The sequence below is a fragment of the Panthera tigris genome, chromosome B4, assembly GCF_018350195.1.
Source record: "Panthera tigris isolate Pti1 chromosome B4, P.tigris_Pti1_mat1.1, whole genome shotgun sequence".
Lineage (NCBI taxonomy): Eukaryota > Metazoa > Chordata > Mammalia > Carnivora > Felidae > Panthera > Panthera tigris.
The window spans coordinates 48154984-48172914 of NC_056666.1; the positions used below are offsets into that span (position 1 = coordinate 48154984).

Consider the following 17931-nt stretch of genomic DNA (forward strand, 5'->3'; position numbering starts at 1 on the left):
TTGCTGGTGTTGTTGCTGGTGTTGTTGACTATGAATTTCACTTCCTCAGCGTCTGACCCAAAATGGCACCCAGGTATTTCACTACATCTCCTTAGGAGCTTGCTCCTTATAAGAACCGACTGAGGTCCATCTGCAAGCATAGGTATGAGAGAGTGAAAGAGTTGTGATCCTAGAAGATGACAACATTTAGAAAATAATTTTACTCTCCTTTCCTTTTCCATATCCTGTCTAGATGGACATTACCACAAACGAATCACAGCTAGTCTACCTACTTGGTCCTTTCACGTGTAGTTACCTAATCTTGCAGTTTTATGAATTTTTGACATTTTTTCTTACTTCCAAATGCCTATTTTTTTCTTTCTTTTAATTCCTTCCCTCTGCTCTCCCTTCCCTTTTGTTCCTGAAGAATGATATATGTGGATCTCTCAACTGTTTTTAATGACTACACTCATTATCACCTTTCATATCTTCGTATTTTTGGTTCCATTCTATTCCTTCTGGCTAGAATATTGTCACCATCTCTTTCCTGGATTGCTTGTACGTATTCTTCAGTGTTCAGCTAAGACACTAGCAAATGGACTAAATTGTGTCAAGTTATATGCCCAGCTTCTATATAAATATTTCCTAATGAATGAACGAAATCATAAATGAAGCAAGTCTTCCCTACATTTTCTCCTTCCTGTGTCTTAATTCCCACAGCTCCAGAATAAGAGCTATATGTCATTTTACTAATATTCCATAGTGGATAATAGTATGGGCTCTACAGTGTCACTGCCTCTCTGGGTTCAAATCCTGACTCTACCCACTAAATAGCTGTGCCGTCATTTTTTCTCAGGGCTCAATATCTTCATCCCTGCAATTGTGATCATCGTAATATCTCTTGCATAAGGTATTTGAGGATTTGATAATACATAAAGTGTGTAAAATAACACCTAAGCATTCTAAAACAATAGCTACTATTATGAACAGGAGCTTGTTTTGTATATCACATTCACTGCTGCATCGACCCTGCAATTCGATTGTCTTTTCAAGCCTTTCCTAAAATTACAAACTTTTCATGTTATCACAAGAAAGACTGCTTGGATGTGACAGAATGTGAAAATTATGCTTTTTATTATATCACATAAAATAGTTACACCAAATTGTCCAAATGCATTGGTGAATTAAAGCCTTCAACTCTTACAAATTTTTATACATATACTTATGCATTTATAAATACACACATATGTAAAAGATATATATTTTCTTCTAAAATAAAGTGCCCAAATTTTGATATATGGGGGCATAATAGGGAAAAAAGATTCATAAAGTTTTATCAGTTATAGACCTTACCTTCACAATATAAGAATCTTGTTTTATACACATTTATTCAGATATAGTGAATTTCAATCACTCATTCTTTTCTGAATTCTAAGTGAATCAACTTATCCTAAAAATTAGAAGAAGTCATGTAGCCAATTTAATGAATCAGAGGCTAATTTTTCTTACTGGCATTAGAGCGTTGGCTCCCCCAATGAAGGTTGGTTCAGCTTCATTCTTACTTTTCCTGTTTTTTGCACTGTTGTCTTTCTGCTAAGATGACAAGCAGAGAGACAAATGAATGGGACATCTCTAATCTAAATCCTTTAGTAGCATTCAATAAAGTCAGGGTTTGGTGAAAAGCCTCCTAAAGTCTTCACATTGCCCTGGGCTTTGTGAGAAATGGCCCAGCAGGCTCTGAAGATCAATTCTGCCTTTCTTATGCTGAAATCTTACTGAAGCCACACAAGAAGAATCAGAGTACGATGATCAATGGCCCATTGAGAGAGCCCGCTCAAACTGAAATGGAACTCTACTACGGTGGAAAACTGTGAGAACACGTTTGGGTTTAAGGACAAAATAAGGGTTAAAGAAAAAGTAGACAATTGGAGATCATTCAGAAAATCCTCTTTTCAAAAAGGAACCAGGGCTCTATTCCCTGCTCCACTACCTCAGCTACTCTTCCTGGGTTTTTACGGGATCTTCCATTACTTTAGAGGTTTAAGATGATCATTTGCAGTCTTTGACAAAGAATGGAATTTAAAAATGCCTTTGAAAGCTTCCAACCTATTGAAGCAAGGTGAAGATGCCTAAAAATAGTGTAATATGAGCCCAGCCATTTCAGAATCTCTGGTGATTACAGGTTCAAACTGCAATAGAGTGTATCTTATTCAAGCAGGAAAGGGAGACATTGTCAGCACTAAAATTGCATAAAACACCCTATGACTTCTCAACATCCAGGAAGCCCGGGAACAATGGGAAGCCCAGGCATTTCCCAGAGTCAGCACAAGGAATGGAGTATTTTCTTTTATTTTTTGGGAAAAGGGGTGGGGGGGGAAGAGGGCAAGAAAGTGTTTCCAATAACCTGACTCACCTCCGTAGGGGCTTTGCAAGAACAGTGCTGCCTTAACTACTGATTTTGGTGAGCATCTTGTTAATGGCTTGCTTGACATGCGTGGTGGAGCTGCGTCGCCTCGTCTTGCCCTGGACCATCCTCCTGCGACGCACCTCTCGACACAGCTCATAGAATATCTCGGTGATGTTCCCTTCTCCAGTGCAGGCAGAACACTCATAAAAAGCACATGCCAGTTCGGTGGCCAGCTTCTCCCCTTCTTCTGTACTAACCTGTCTGGAGTGGTCCAAGTCAGCTTTGTTTCCAACCAAGATGAGAGTCACATTCTTGGGCTTCTTGACCTCATCCAGGATGTTCTTAAGTGGCAGCACTTCCTCAAAACTTCCTCGGTCAGTAATGTCATAAACCAACACAAAGCCTTCTCCCCAACGCATGTGTCCTTCCCTCTGAATGGTGTCTTCCTGTTGACAAGAAAACAATGGCAGTTGGGAGAATTAGAAGTAATCACCATATATAGATGCGGCTAATGTCAATGGTGATTCCTTAATTACTACTCCATGTAATTAAAATTTCTTGATAGTCTGCCTGTACAAGCTTACCTTCTACTCCAATCACTTTGGAATAGAAGCATTACTTACTCATAGCAAGATATGTTGGGGAACTAAAAACGTTCTTAACTGCATAGACCTTTAACTTTCTGCTTCTAATTTTCTTCTTGCCATATCATTAAATCCATAATTACAAGAACTATAAAGAAATTATCTTAGTTGAACACACTGCCTCTAAGGCTTTTCATCACAAAGAATTGGCAAATAGGTAACAGACAAGCAGACATTACCCCACCCTATAGAGATCAGATTTAGAGGCACAGCTTAGTGAATGGTTTTGATTTTGTTTTTTGCTTTAATCTCTTTGTCTTCGGCTTATAGACAATTAGGCACTGGGGACAGAAAAACAGTGAACAAATGGATAGAAAGTCAAACTCAAAGCTAGGGGCTTTGGGCTTTTTTTTTTCTTTCTATCTTAACACCGCAGAAATATTATAAAGTCCCAATAATGATAGAAATTCATTTCAAGTCGTTTTCTAAGGGGATGATCACCCCTTCTTAGGAAAGTAGCACGTATGATTTGAAAATGCATTGCCCTCATGGGCTCAAATAACCTTTGCAGGCATGTAATTCCCTGTTGCCTCTTTCTAGAATCAGGGCTGGGTGGAAGGGAAAACATAAAAAGGAGGTGATGGTGAAAAAGAAAAGTGTATAGCTAGTTACAAGAACATTTCTTGGATTAAACAGTTTAATTCAAGTCTTCTTTGGGTCATAGGTCACTGATGAAGCACCATGGAATACATCAGCTTCCTAATTTTCATTCTTAGTGGTCATTCTTATTCTTGGGAACGAAACCTATCCTATGAACCCATTTGTAATCTCAGAACATACGGACATCAGAGAAAATTTATATTAGCTTCCTTTTTAATGGATTATTATTATTCAATTATGTGGCTCAAATTTTCAATAGGATATGGTGAGGTCTGGAAAGAATATTACAGGAGAGATTCCCAAAATAAAGTATTCTGAAAAAATATTCGGAGGTTATATAAGTTTGGAACAGAATAGCTACCGAAACTCTTAAGGATTCATCATACGCTAAGGCATACTAAAGGCTCTGAGAACTACTCCAGTGAAAATATCTGCTTCACTCTATCAGAGCATTTCAAACACTGAACCATGAATCTATTAATATCTTGCCATCCCCCAAAAATATATGTTGGTAATTCTATTCTGGATGACGTTATGTGAATGTTATTTTCAACCTCCCCCAACCCCTGAAGTACTGGGCAATTTATATAAGGATGCATACACAAGCTATTGCAAATATGTTAATATACAAATAACTAGACAATTAAAGAAAAAAGTCTTTAGGCATCATTAGTTAATTGTAGGAAAATATCTTAATTTTGTTTATAGAATGCACATACGTGTATCATTTTTATTTAATACAGAAAACATTTTAGCTGAACCCTTTATTCACCTGACCAGCAGTATCTAGTATCTCCATGGTGACAACTTCATCATCAATGTTTGCTTGGTGTCGGTAGGTTGATTCTGAGGGAATGAGCAGAAAAAAAAAAGAAGAAGATAAAAAAGTAAATAAGTGCATGATTTAATTCGACCTTTAGTCACAGAAGTATGTCTATTTGGCATAAGGAAATGTGCATCCTGGAAGGAGAGGATGGATGTCTAAGAATGTGCCACTTCTGCACTCTTTAAGATCCTGGAAGTATAGGGTCTCATCAGGGAGCCACAGACTTTCAGGGTATAGCATGGGAGAATCTCTTTGTCTCTTCACTCACTCTATTCTCTTATCAGCTCAGCTTTCTGATGATCTCTTCCTCCTAAAATAAGGCTACCACATCCTAGACTGAGAAGGTGATTCCCACAAAACACATTCTGTCTTGATACTCCTAAAATCCAGTTTCTGGAAATCACTTTTAATTACTGTTCCTGACAAGATGACATAAAAGCAGGAGCTATTCATTTCTTTCAAGACCTCAACCCTGACAATGCGATAGACATTAGAGGATGTGGATAGCCATCCATGTAAAAAATTACCATTTAAAGCTATGAAAAACCCTTGTGGCAGTAGAAGGAGATTGGACCCCACATTTGGGGGTTGTGAGGAGAGCAGAGGAAGGCTGGGCCACAGGGATGGAGACACAAGAAAGCAGAGTTCTCTTGCTCTTATTACCTCTTCAAGGTAGAAAAATAACAGCTCAGTACCAGCTGAAGGCTGGTAGGCTAATATCAGAGTGGTTGGTCCCCAAGCTCTACTGGGAGGAGGAGAAGTTAGGAGAAGTGAGAACTTTGGGTGGTCTGAGTGTGCCTTTCACCACATGAAATTTACACCAGAGATTAAAATAAATACCACCTGGTGCTGCTCTGTATGAAAACTAGAACAGTTGAAATAATGAAGTCAACAAATGTTTGACTGAGCCGAAGGCCAGGTTGGGGAACTCTTCCAGAAGATATCAGTAAATGATAAGAAGAAGAAAAATGTAAAGTTAAAATATAAGAGTGATGGATAATAGATCTAGACAGTTATTATCTCTTATAAAATGAGCCTCAAAGAGAATAAAACATATGGGGGGTGGGGGATGGGGGTAAACATATATGAGGCTGTAATATCTGAGAATTTCTAAGATAAAAGACATTGAACAATTCAGTTCAAAAGGACAAAAAGGGCACACAAGAGGAAAAGCCCCATATATAAAACAATTATAGAAAAATTTAGGGATATCAATGATACAGAAAAATTTTAAAGGATCTAGAGAAAAAAGGCACATCATTTACAAAAGGACTTGACTCAGATTGATATTAGACTTCTCACCAGTAAAACTGAATTCAAGGTCCCAATGGAGTAAAACAAAGGAATAAAACCACATTGAAAGTAATTGAGAACTACTATTCTAGATGATACCAATATATCGGGGTGTGAGGGCTGGGGAGAGACAAGAGGCATATTTGAATGAGCTAATGTAGTTGTCTTACTTCCGAAGATGACATCAATAAATAAGAATAGGAAAAAAGTGAGTTAAGTAGTCAACTCAACATATCAGAAGAGGAACATAGAATAAATCCAAGAAAATATGAGGAAAGAAATAGAAGAGAAAAAAGTGCAGAAGAAAAAATTACACAAGGTTAACAAACCGAAGCATGAGGCTTGAAAGGATTAAAAAAAGAGGGGGGGAGTAGAGATAAAAAAATGTGGCAATACTGACTAGTAAATTGAAAGAGAAGGGGTAATCAAACAAAATTTGGCATAAAGGAAGAAATAACTACATATTCTGATGAAGTGAAAATACAATAATATTATGAACTGCATACCAACACATTTCAAACCCTGATAAATTCTTGGATTAAAAGATGCACTGGTGGGTGCACGGAGAACTACAGCACTTAAGTTGATCAATAACCAGTAAACAATTTAGACGTTAATTGTAGATCTCTTCTAATCATGAAAAGCAACTGCATCCAATTGGTTTTAAAGGAGATTTCTAGAAACATTAAACAAGTTGTTCTAGAAAATAGAAAAGGATATCTATCCAATTCCTTTTATGGGGCATATGCTGGCTCTAACAAGTATTACAAGAGTAATAAGAGAAAAAATAAAATAAAATCATAGGTTCACTTCATTCTTGAACGTTGATTCATAAATTTTTTTAAGTTTTTTTTTTTTTTAAGTTTATTTTTTGAGAGAAAGACAGAAACAGAGATAAAGACAGAGAGCAAGAGCAGGGTAGGGGCACAGAGAGAGAGAGAGAGAGAGAGAGAGAGAGAGAGAATCCCAAGCAGGGTCCATGCTGTCAGTGCAGAGCCTGATGCAGGGCTCAATCCCACAAACCATGAGGTCATGACCTAAGCCGGGATCAAGAGTTTGATGAGCCACCCAGACACCCTAGAGTCATGAATTCTAAATAAAATATTATCCAATGGAATCTAACAGGGTAATAAGAAAAGTATATCACTGATCAGTTAATTTCAAAAATGCAGGGTGTTGAAAATCTATCAGTGCAATTTTTTTCAGTTTTTATTTAACCAGTTAGTTATACACCTGGTGCTCATCATAAGTGGACTCCTCAATCCCTGTCACCTATTTCACCCATCCCACCACCCACCGCCCCCCCCACCCCCAACCATCAGTTTGTTCTCTATAGTTAAGAGTCTATTTCTTGGTTTGCCTCTCTACCCCTTCCGCCCCCATCATCATTTGTTTTGTTGCTAAAATTCCACATATGAGTGAGATCATATAGTATCTGTCTTTCCCTGATTGACTTTTTTCGCTTAGCATGATACTCTAGCTCCATCCACGTTCTGGCAAATGGTAAGATTCCATTCTTTTTTATGTCTGAGTAATATTTCATTGTATATACATACAACCTCTTCTTTATCCATTCATCGGTTGATGGAAATTTGGGCTCTTTCCATAATTTGGAGAGGTTTTTTTAAAATTTTTTTAATGTTTATTTTTGAGAGAGAGAAAGAGACAGAGCGTGAGCAGAGGAGGGGCAGAGAGAGAGGAAGACACAGAATCTGAAGTAGGATCCAGGTTCTGAGATGTCAGCACAGAGCCTGATGCGGGGCTCGAACTCACAGACTGTGAGATCATGACCTGAGCCAAAGTCGGATGCTTAACCGACTGAGCCACCCAGGCGCCCCAAAATTTGGGTATTGTTTCTATCCATGCAATGTAATACATTGAAGCACTAAAGGGGAAAAAAAAAGCACTAGAAGAAAGAATCACATGATTACCATTATAGGAAGATCTATATAGCACAATGAAATTTATATAAATTTAAAGTATATGGATACACACAAAAAATACCTTTTTCAAAAAATATGTAATACTTAGTACATACTGCTTGCCATTTGAACATGAATTGTTCTAATGTTTTACTCATATTAATTCATTTAATCTTCACAAATATCTCTGTGGTAGGTATTACTGTTACCTCCATTTTACACAAGGATACTGAGGCACAACAACATTTAATAACTTGTCAAAGGTCACACAGGGATAAGTGGTAAGTAAGTGGTAGCATTGGCCTTGAAACTCAGGAAGACTGCCTTTGGAATTTGGCCTTTACCACTATGTAAAGTGTCAAACATATTAGATTATATACCTATGGGAAAGAGGAGGGCAATGGTGTCAAATGGGAATGCCAGAAAAAGAAAGTGAAATAATATAAATAATAAAGATAATAATAGAAATATAATAATACCTAATATATACGATATAATTATGTAAACATAATATAAATAATATAAAAGCTTCACAAGCACATGGATAGAGCAGTATGATTAATTTAATTCTTTACACCTCAACTATCCAATTTGCCAACCAATCGACCAACCAACCAAATAAACCTGCAAGTTTCTCTCTCAACGGGGTACCCAGTGAGCCAGTCCTTTTATTTATTTGTTCCTATCTCATTTTTCTGACTTTCATTTCTCTATCTCATCAACTATTTTACAGTTCTTTTGGGACCACAGTTTTTTGCTACTTTGCTACAAATATATTGTCCTACCTAAAAATACAAACTGCAGAAAGGAGGCTTAACTAAGTGGCAAAACCTAGCCTTCTACCTCCATCAGCCTGTGTCATGATCATTGCCATAGGCATGGCACATAACTGAAGTCTTTTCTGAACAGTATATTGCAAATTTTTAAAAATATTTATTTATTTTTGAAAGACAGACAGAGTGTGAGCAGGGGAAAGGCAGAGACAGAGGGAGACACAGAATCTGAAGCAGGTTCCAGGCTCTGAGCTGTCAGCACAGAGCCTTTTGCGGGGCTCAAACTCATGAACCGTGAGGTCATGAGCTGAGCCGAAGTCGGATGCTTAACAGACTGAGCCACCCAGGCGCCCCTGAATAGTAAAATTTTAAAGTGAGGTTATGTTTGGGGTGCCTGGGTGTCTGTTGAGCATCAGAGTCTTGATTTCAGCTCAGGTCATAATCTCATGGTTGTGAGATGGAGCCCTGAGTGTTGAGTGTGGAGCCTGTTTAAGACTCTCTCTCTCTGCCCCTCCCCTGCTCAAGTGCGTGTGCTGTCTCCCTCTCTCTCTCAAAAAAGTGAGGTTATACTTAATATATTTTAATAAGCCTATTTTGCAGCATTATTATTCTCTTAGAATAGGTAATCCATACGTGGTATGGACAATGGTTCTCAATTCTAGAACATTTCATCCCCCTACTCTTTATGTTAAATGGGAGGTTATTCTTTTGTATAATTTACTGCTCTAAAATACCATTTACAGGAGCATGTGGGTGGCTCAGTGGGTTAAGCGGCAGTCTTTGGCTCAGGTCACAATCTCGAGGTTTGCGAGTTCAAGCCTCCGGTGGGCTCTGTGGTGACAGCTCAGTCTGGAGCTTGCTTTGAATTCTGTATCTCCCTCTCTCCCTGCCCCTCCCCTGCTTTCTTTCTCTCTCTCTCTCTCTCTCTCTCTCTCTCTCAAATAAATAAATAGTAAAAAATTATAAAAAACACCATTTACAGCAACTACTCATGTATGAATCTTCTCTCAATGATTTTCCTTTTGCATCTTCAGTGCTCCAGCTTGAGGAAGAGAGGCCCAGACAGCAGCATGCATATTAGGATCTATGTCCTTTCTGTCTCTCCTGCTACTGTTCAGTGGTGGCCTTTGTGCTACCTTCCTTTTTAAAAGGGCTGGCATCCACCCTGGGGCCTGGAAAACAGAGTTCTGGGCCCTCTTCCATCTCCTTACACCATAAATTGCCTGACAGACAGGGACATTTTTCTCTGTTGCTTCCATGATAAATAGGATATGTGTTTCAACCACAGAAGGCCACAGTAGGGGGGAAATAAAATATAATGAAAATTGTATGGAGCTGTGCGATTCTTTGGCTGTTTGTTAGCTAAAACGAAAGTGATGAAATGCAGGAAATGAGGGAATGTCTGTCACAGACACAGCAGCGGGGAGCGGCAGTGATTTCATCTAAGCTGAATACTGGTTTTATGCCATTTTGAGCCTTCTCTCTTTAAGCCTCTTCTCTCATTAGAACACATATCTTCACGTAAACAGCGGAAGCATAGCCCACACAGGCGAAATGTACATCTGTGTGCTAACTGCAATGAAGATATAATTCTAGAAAATGTACTGAGCACTTTTTGGAATTAAACTCCACTATGCATTTTAAAACGTAAGAGACAACGTGTATCTGTGTGGAGGTTGGACACACTTTTCATTTTGTTCATATTAACTTAAAATGTAATTTTGAGTCTTTTTTTCTTTTCTTTCTTTTTCTTTTTTCTTTGAGAGAGAGAGTGTGTGTGCGTGTGTGCACGCAGAGAGCAGGGGGGCAGAGGGAAAGGGACAGAGAGAATCTTAAACAGGTTCCACACCTCGTGTGGAGTCTGACGTGGGGCTTGATCCTATGACTCTGGGAGCATGACCTGAACCTAAATCAAGAGTCAGAAGCTCAACCAACTGAGCCACCCAGGCACCCCGAGTCTTTTTTTCCCTTTTAAAGGGAAGGGGGGTTAGATTATTTAAGGCATATATCTAAATGAACCAAAATATCATATACTATAACACCAATTATTAGTTTCAAGATGAAATTAGGCATATTAAAAATTATATCTGAGTTTCATTGTATATGAACTGCATTCAGTAACATTTTTATAAATCAAAATATATTTTGTATATTCTAAGAGAAATTAATGCTCAGAGGGACGTCGTGTATGGTTAATCCTTTTACCAATTTAGCTTTTTGCAAATTTCAACGTATTAAGATGGACGTGTAGCCAGCACAGTAACAACAGCATTTAGTAATGTTTTGATTTATACTACAATGGAAATTGTACTGACTTGAGTTCCATTATTTGACTTGAGTTCTATTACTGGTCTAACCACAAACTAGCCACATAATCTTGGATAAATTTACTTCACTGGCCTTGTTTCCTTATTTGTCAAACGATGATCTTTAAGTTCCTCGCTGAGCCGATATTAAATAGTTCCATGAGTCGGCTAAGCACCTCTGCCTTAGTATCCAGTTGAGTAAATTTGTTCCGGGTGTGCCTCTCTCTTGGATAAGCCTTTCCAAACAGAGGGTAGTGGAGTGCAGGAAGGAAGAACCAATCACAAAATCAAAGCGCCAATGGATCTGACTGCCAATTCCTACCCTCATTCCCGTCTGAGCCTTTACTAATGACACAGAGAGCCCTGTAATCCATTCAAATGGAGTAGGGTGCCTCCAATACAGTAGTAGTAGCGGTAAGTGCTGACGAATAGTCTCTCTTCCTCTCCAAACACCCCAACACACACACACACACACACACACACACACACACACACACCTATACACACCATCTCAGCCTTTACCGTATTCTCTGGCATGATCAACACTCTCAGAGGGTAATACGACTCTCAGAAGTAGGGATTCAGTTCTTGCTGGGGATCTAATCAGAACATGGACCCTGTTGTTCTACAACTAGAATATTACACTCACCACCATCAGGGTTTTTCCTGGTCAGATGATGCAAGTCCCAAATCTCACAGGCTGCAGTGCTGGTTTTCAAATGCTATTCCTAAGCCAGCTCTGGTCTCTGACAAAGATTTCATTGATCCCACAGTGAAATAAAAAAAAAAAAATTAAGGAAAACTAAATTTCTTAGGTTATATCCTCCAAAAAAAATTGGATGTTAAAGGTATTCACTGCTTCTATGAAATGCAAGTGCAAATAGAATCCGGGTTTAGTTCTCTCTCACCCTCTGAGCCTTGCTTGCATCCCTAATTGGAGTTCCTGTGAAAATCCTTCTCCTTAAAAAACAAAAAGTGGGGTGCCTGGGTGGCTCAATCGGTTAAGCATCCGCCTTCGGCGCAGGTCATGATCTGGCAGTTCATGGGTTCAAGCCCGTGTCGGGTTCTGTGCTGCCAGCTCAGAGCTTGGAGTCTGCTTCGGATTCTGTCTCTCTCTTTCTCTCTCTCTCTGCCCCTCTTCCACTCACACTCTGTCTCTTTCTCCTTCAAAAATAAATAAATATTAAAAACAATTAAAAAAACAAAAAGCAAAGCCTACTGATATCTAAAAGTCTGGGACTCATTTGCTAGTGTACTAGCAAATCTATTCTTCATAGATTTACTTCAGAGCAGTAGATATTATTCCAACTGGGTTAATATGTGGAATGGTGTTCATAGTCTTCAGCTTCTCATGGGGCAATAATTCTGTTACAGGTGGAAAAAATTGCACTATTAAACATGTTTTCCCTTTCTTTCTCTTATTGAAATATAATTAACATACAGTGTTATACCCCATGGTTTTGAGGAAGGCTCTGAATTCAGAATTCAAGACTGGTTTTTACAGATATGCCACTTTGCTTTTTAACGGTAGCTTTCCCTTTTTGGTGGTGGTTTTGAAACTCTATGACAAAATGTAGTGAAGTCCAGGACGTGCTTGATTCATCTTGAATCAAATAGATGGGGGGCTCCTGTTAGCTAGAACACTGGGGACTTCTAGTACACAAATACACACACATGCACACACACACACACATCAGTTTCCAGGGTGAGTTCGTAAAACTCTCACCTGGGAGTGAGTCATATGCCTGGTACTCCCGAAGTCTGATCAACGCTTTGTTGCTTAGCAGCTGAAATCCTTTCTGAACAGTACAGTACAAGGTCACTCAATAAAGTTTCATTGTTCTTACTGAAGGAAGTCTGCATTATAAATAACTGATACAGGCAGATTTCTATTAACAGCAGTTGTTTTTCAGAATGAATAAAAGAAAAGGGAAAATGGTTCACCTAAGACTAATGTAAAATAGTAACATTAGTTACTAGAACATATTCAGAGAGGTAAAAAAATTTATGAGATCATTTTTCATAAGCTTCATCTTTTGTTGAGATACACTGGGATTGGTAAATAAGATTAGTATTTTTCTACTGAACTCCCACAGCCATTAAGAGTCTCCAAACCACAATCTTTGTAGAAATTATATAAGTGATAAAAATATAAGAGTAAGCATTTACTTACGTGGGACAAACAATACACAGTTGTTTGATATTTTAAAACCAAGTGTGTTCTTGATCCAAATACATCCTCTTAAGATTAGATTGTGGCTATATCCAAAACATTTTAAAAATTATTGATGTTTAAAAACTATTTAATAGCAAAAACAGAGAAGTAAAGATTAATAAATGTAGAGGCATGCTATTAGATTAAAAAAAAAAACAAACTCTGAATCCCATAAGGATGTGACTCTTCTCAAAGTAATTTATAGTTTTAATGCAATTCTAATCAAAATCATGTCATGTTATGACAGAGTTTTTAAAATTGGCCTGGAAGAATAAACTAGAAATACTGGCCAAGATAATTTTGTAGAAAGTTAAAGAGAGAAGATTTTCCCTCCTGTGTGCCACAATGTGCTAAAAAGCATACAGTTATCAAGAGTGCGGTACTGGAGATAGACATGAAAAGCAAATCTAGAACTGCAGCCTAGTGTAAATAATACAGTGTATTAAAAAAAAAAAACAAAAACAGCTTTGAAAGTAGTGGGGAAAGGTGGGGACCATTTAGTAAACAATAGTAGGAAAGTTTGTCAACTATTTGGAAAGATTGTTGGATCTTCAGTGTGTACTTCTCACTAAAATAAGTTCCAGATAGATTAAAAAGTTAAAAAATAAGTAAACTATAAGATCACTCTGTATTCCTTCTCAGTCCAGTCTTCCTTCATAGTACTTATCACTATTCATTGTTTATTTGTTTATTGACTCTTCTGTCTTTACTAGACTGTTAGCTCAGAAAAAGCCACAGGCTCAGAAAAAGCCACAGGCTTAGAAAAAGCCACAGGCTTTCTCTTTCTGCCTATTGGTTTATCTTCACCACCTAGAATAATATATATGGCATTATATATATATATATATATATATATATATATATGTCATACATAATATATATGACATAGGAGGCATTTAATACTTATTTGTTGAATGAATGAATAAAATCAATGAAAGGAGGCACAAAGGGAAGCCCAATGTGGGGCTCAAACCCACAACCCTGAGATCAAGAGTTGGATGCCCTACCAACTGAACCACCCAGGTGCCCCAAGAAGGCTGCCTTTTAACTTGAACATATGTATGTAGGGGCGCCTGGGTGGCTCAGTTGGCTACGCGGCTGACTTCGGCTCAGGTCATGATCTTAATGGTTCGTGGGTTCGAGCCCCGCATCGGGCTCTGTGCTGACAACTCAGAGCCTGGAGCCTGCTTCGGATTCTGTTTCCCTCTCTCTGCCCCTCCCCCACTTGTGCTCTTTCTCTGTCTCTCATAAATAAATAAACATTAAAAAATTAAATTGAACATATGTCAGCTTGGAGTGATAACCAAAACAAAACAAAATGAAACTTTAAAAAGAGGAATATTCTTTGCCCATTTCAGTATTCTGAGTGAGGCCAGCTCAACCTGGACACTATGCCTAGTAATCAAACAATGGATGTACGTCTCTCCTGTCTCTGGATCAAAGTAACAACTTTTACAATACCAGCTGGGCTCCTTGAAGCATCAGAAACAAAACTCAAAGGATTCACGCAGAATAAAATCTGAAGCTTAAATTAGAACCCATGGATTGTCAGCATTATTTTGAAGATGATAACTGAATAGGTATCTAATATGTTTTGGACAATTTAAAAAACACCATGAATGCTTCATACATCAATATTATGGCTACTTTCAAGATCCACAGATACCAGTTTTGCTACCACTTTTTTCTTTTTTAAATAGGCTTTGATCAGATTCCCTGGAGAGAAATATGGTTTACTTTTATGTTTTCCCAAAATCAGCATTCAGAAGGCTTCTTTTATTGTAATACTCTCCTCAGCATGCCATTCTCTTCCACACCAGATTAGCCTGTGCACTGTGGCATCCTTCTCCCATTAAAACGATGCTACATTTCCAACAGATGGACATCATGTTGTACCCACTCCCTTCTTGTCCCCAGTTTGACCTGATTTCTTCATGTAGGCATGAATATCCTGCATGGTTCTAAGCACAGAGAGCATGAGACACATGGCTCGCTTCTTTACAGACTTCTTTGCATGATTTGATAAGGCACTTCCCAAACACTTGGTAGGTGCTTCAAAAGGTTGCAACAGAAAATGTTATTGTCTCTTTTGGGTCATAAACTTTGAGTGGAAAGGAAGAAGAAACAAAATTTGACTTACCAAGAGTGGGATCATATTCCCAGATGAAGCGCTTGGTCAGGAATCTCACTACAAGAGCTGTGGAAGAAAAGAGCAACATTTCAAACAAATTTGTTAATTTCCTTATAGTTCTTATCCTTGTATGGAAAGAGAAATAGCCCAGACAACTATATGTGCTTTATAGTTCTTGGCATGTAAACCCAATCCATTCATTTATGTTTATCCAGATGCTTTTTCTATTTCATATTGTGGCCTAAAAATTGGTATAATGTTTTAATGGCGCATTAATCAACAGGCTAGATTTGTTCTCTTAGTTATAGGATAAAAACAAACAAACAAAGAAAAGACATCACAATTTGAACATGCCCATATATAAAATTTTTAGCAGAACAATGAATTTGGACGTAAAGTGTCACAATACAGGCATCTGAAGTTTTGAATATTGCTAACAATTGACAAAGGTGAGTTGAAAACATGATTTTTAACTGCAATGAAAAGATCATTAGCTGGTAATTGGTATTATTAAAAAAACAGATTTTCAAAATTAAGGATTTTATTAGTACTCATTAAAGCTCATCAAAGGTAACACTGATGAAATAATACAGTCAGAGTTAGGGTATGGAACTGGGCTAACACTTCACTTACATGATCTTCTCAACCCTTACCTCCTCCCTATGAGTCAGATACTGTGATTATTCCCATTTTTCAAATAAGGAAACTGAGGCTCTGAAAACTTAACAAATTTAACTGAGCTCACTGAACTAGTTAGTGGCCAAGTCAGGATTTGAGTCTAAGCAGTCAACTTCCAAAGCCTGTGATTTATCTATTGTTCTAAACTAAATATGAGGCCTGGGCCATCTAGATAATACGTGACTGGAAGCCCATGACAGAAGGAGAGGTGGCATAATTGGAGGAGGCTCTATTGTCCTTAAAACCTGATGGGACACATGCTCAACATTTTCCTATAGGTGTAGCGAAAGCAGCGGCTTTTAATCTCCTTAAAAACTTTTTTTTTTTTGGAAAGGGGTGTCACAGACACTTTGAAAATGGAACGAAAGCTTGGAATCTTTTCCCCGGTAAAATGTATATACACACATTTTGGCAGATAATTTCAGCAGCCTCGTGAGCCCTCTGCAGACCTTTAGTGGTCTTCCTGGGAATCTCACTGATCCTAACAAAAGAATCAATGTCTATCATATTTTATAGTCAAAAAAATATCTATTATGAGAGTATTTTTATTTTTACTGAAATGCCCTGTATGCAGTAACCCAAAGCTACTCCTTGAAGAAATACAGCTAGTCAGCTGGTATTGCCATCAGTCTGCCCTTTGTCTGTTGCCACTGTTAAGATCAACAGAAGTCTGTCATCCCTACCATAGTGCCTTATGTGAAAGATCACAGTGCAATTTGCAATGAGAACCTCAAAACAGAACACAAACATATGTGGCTTGGCTGGAGCCTGAAAGTACAATGTTTTTTCTAATTACAGAGTGTGAGTCTGAATTTAAGCCAAAATATTTGCAGTGCCTAAAGTAGCAAGGCCACTGACCCTACAATACTTCCCACAGTAAGTGTACTTGTGGCTTCATCTGCAATTTTCAGAGTCTGTCACTGTTCACTCTCTTGAGGATGCATTTTTTTGCATGTAAGAAGCAGTAAGCAGTAGCCAATTATTTTTCTGTTTTTAAATTAGCACATTAGTAAACATAACTGCCTGTACTATTGAGTTTTACCATTTGTTAGAGTTATGTAGTTTTAACTCGAAAGGTTTGGACCAGAAAAATTCATTTATCTGACATCCTGAAGCAATGAGATATTAAAATTAATAAAGTTTCACATTGCTGAAGTTTGAACTTCCCTGATTCTGAGGCCATTTAAACTTTAATTACTTCTCAACGAAATCTTTCTACAATGCATTAGGCTTTCCATTGCCTTTCAAAACCGAGTATATTGAACATAACTGAATCATTTAAAAATGTCTGGATCTTAGTTAACAACCTGGATTAGTGCCCTGTGCAGTTACACAGCAATACTTTGAGAAGCCGAAGAATGGTCAAGGCAGCACAGCTCAAGAGTGCTAGGGCTTAAATGGTTTTAGCTTTTGAATATATGTATTCATACACACACCTTTTTTCCTCCTTCGAAAACAATGGCTTTCTCTTTTTGCCACGGTCACTGAGACCACCTCCCATAACCAACCCATCTGTACGTCTCCTTTGTGACTTTTATCATTCCAAAGACTGATGAGCCACATGAATGAGCCTGTTAGAATTTTTTCTCATATTAGAATAAATTAGCTCTGGGGTTGGATTCTAAGGAAGCTGTTCTATGAATACAAAGAGGATTCTGGTGACCTTTGAGATGTCATGTTTGTTTTTGAGAAGCTGTTCCTGCTGGCTGCTGGGTTATTGGCTCCGTTTCAGGAAGGTACCTTCCAATGGGGCAGTGTTGCTAGGCTTAATCACTGATATCAATCTAAATATTCCTAATATTCTTTTTAAGAGATGAACATTATTATTTGATGGCTATTTTGACAATAGGATCATATGTTTTTTTAAACAAAATTTAGTCTATTTCAAATACAGCAAAAAACCCCAGCAAAACCATACTGAAAAACTGACATGCCTTATGTTTACTCTTGGAAGACGTGCTTTTATCTCTCTTACACAGATTATTCATGGAAAAGACAAATGCACTGTCTGTATTTTTAAGTTTTAAAAAATATTTAAATTTCAAATTGTCAGTCTAAAGAATGAAAATAATGTTGTATACGTGGAAGTGATAGCTGTTAAAGTCTTGGTTACTTACTTTGTTGTTTGAGGTGCTTAAATAACATTCACCACCTACT

The 17931-nt window shown here is 37.9% G+C and overlaps 1 protein-coding gene across 1 annotated transcript in view; it reads right to left on the bottom strand.

Annotated features, from left to right (window-relative positions):
• Window positions 1-1096: 1096 nt before the first annotated feature.
• The window catches only part of RERG (RAS like estrogen regulated growth inhibitor), a 117389-nt gene continuing 100554 nt past the window's right edge, over window positions 1097-17931 (bottom strand). The window contains exons 3-5 of the mRNA XM_007082753.3: window positions 15106-15162; window positions 4403-4476; window positions 1097-2832 (exon numbers count right to left, since the gene is read on the bottom strand). Of these exons, the coding sequence (XP_007082815.1) occupies window positions 2425-2832; window positions 4403-4476; window positions 15106-15162 (539 nt within the window). The 3' untranslated portion in view covers window positions 1097-2424. The remainder of the gene's footprint in view (window positions 2833-4402; window positions 4477-15105; window positions 15163-17931) is intronic.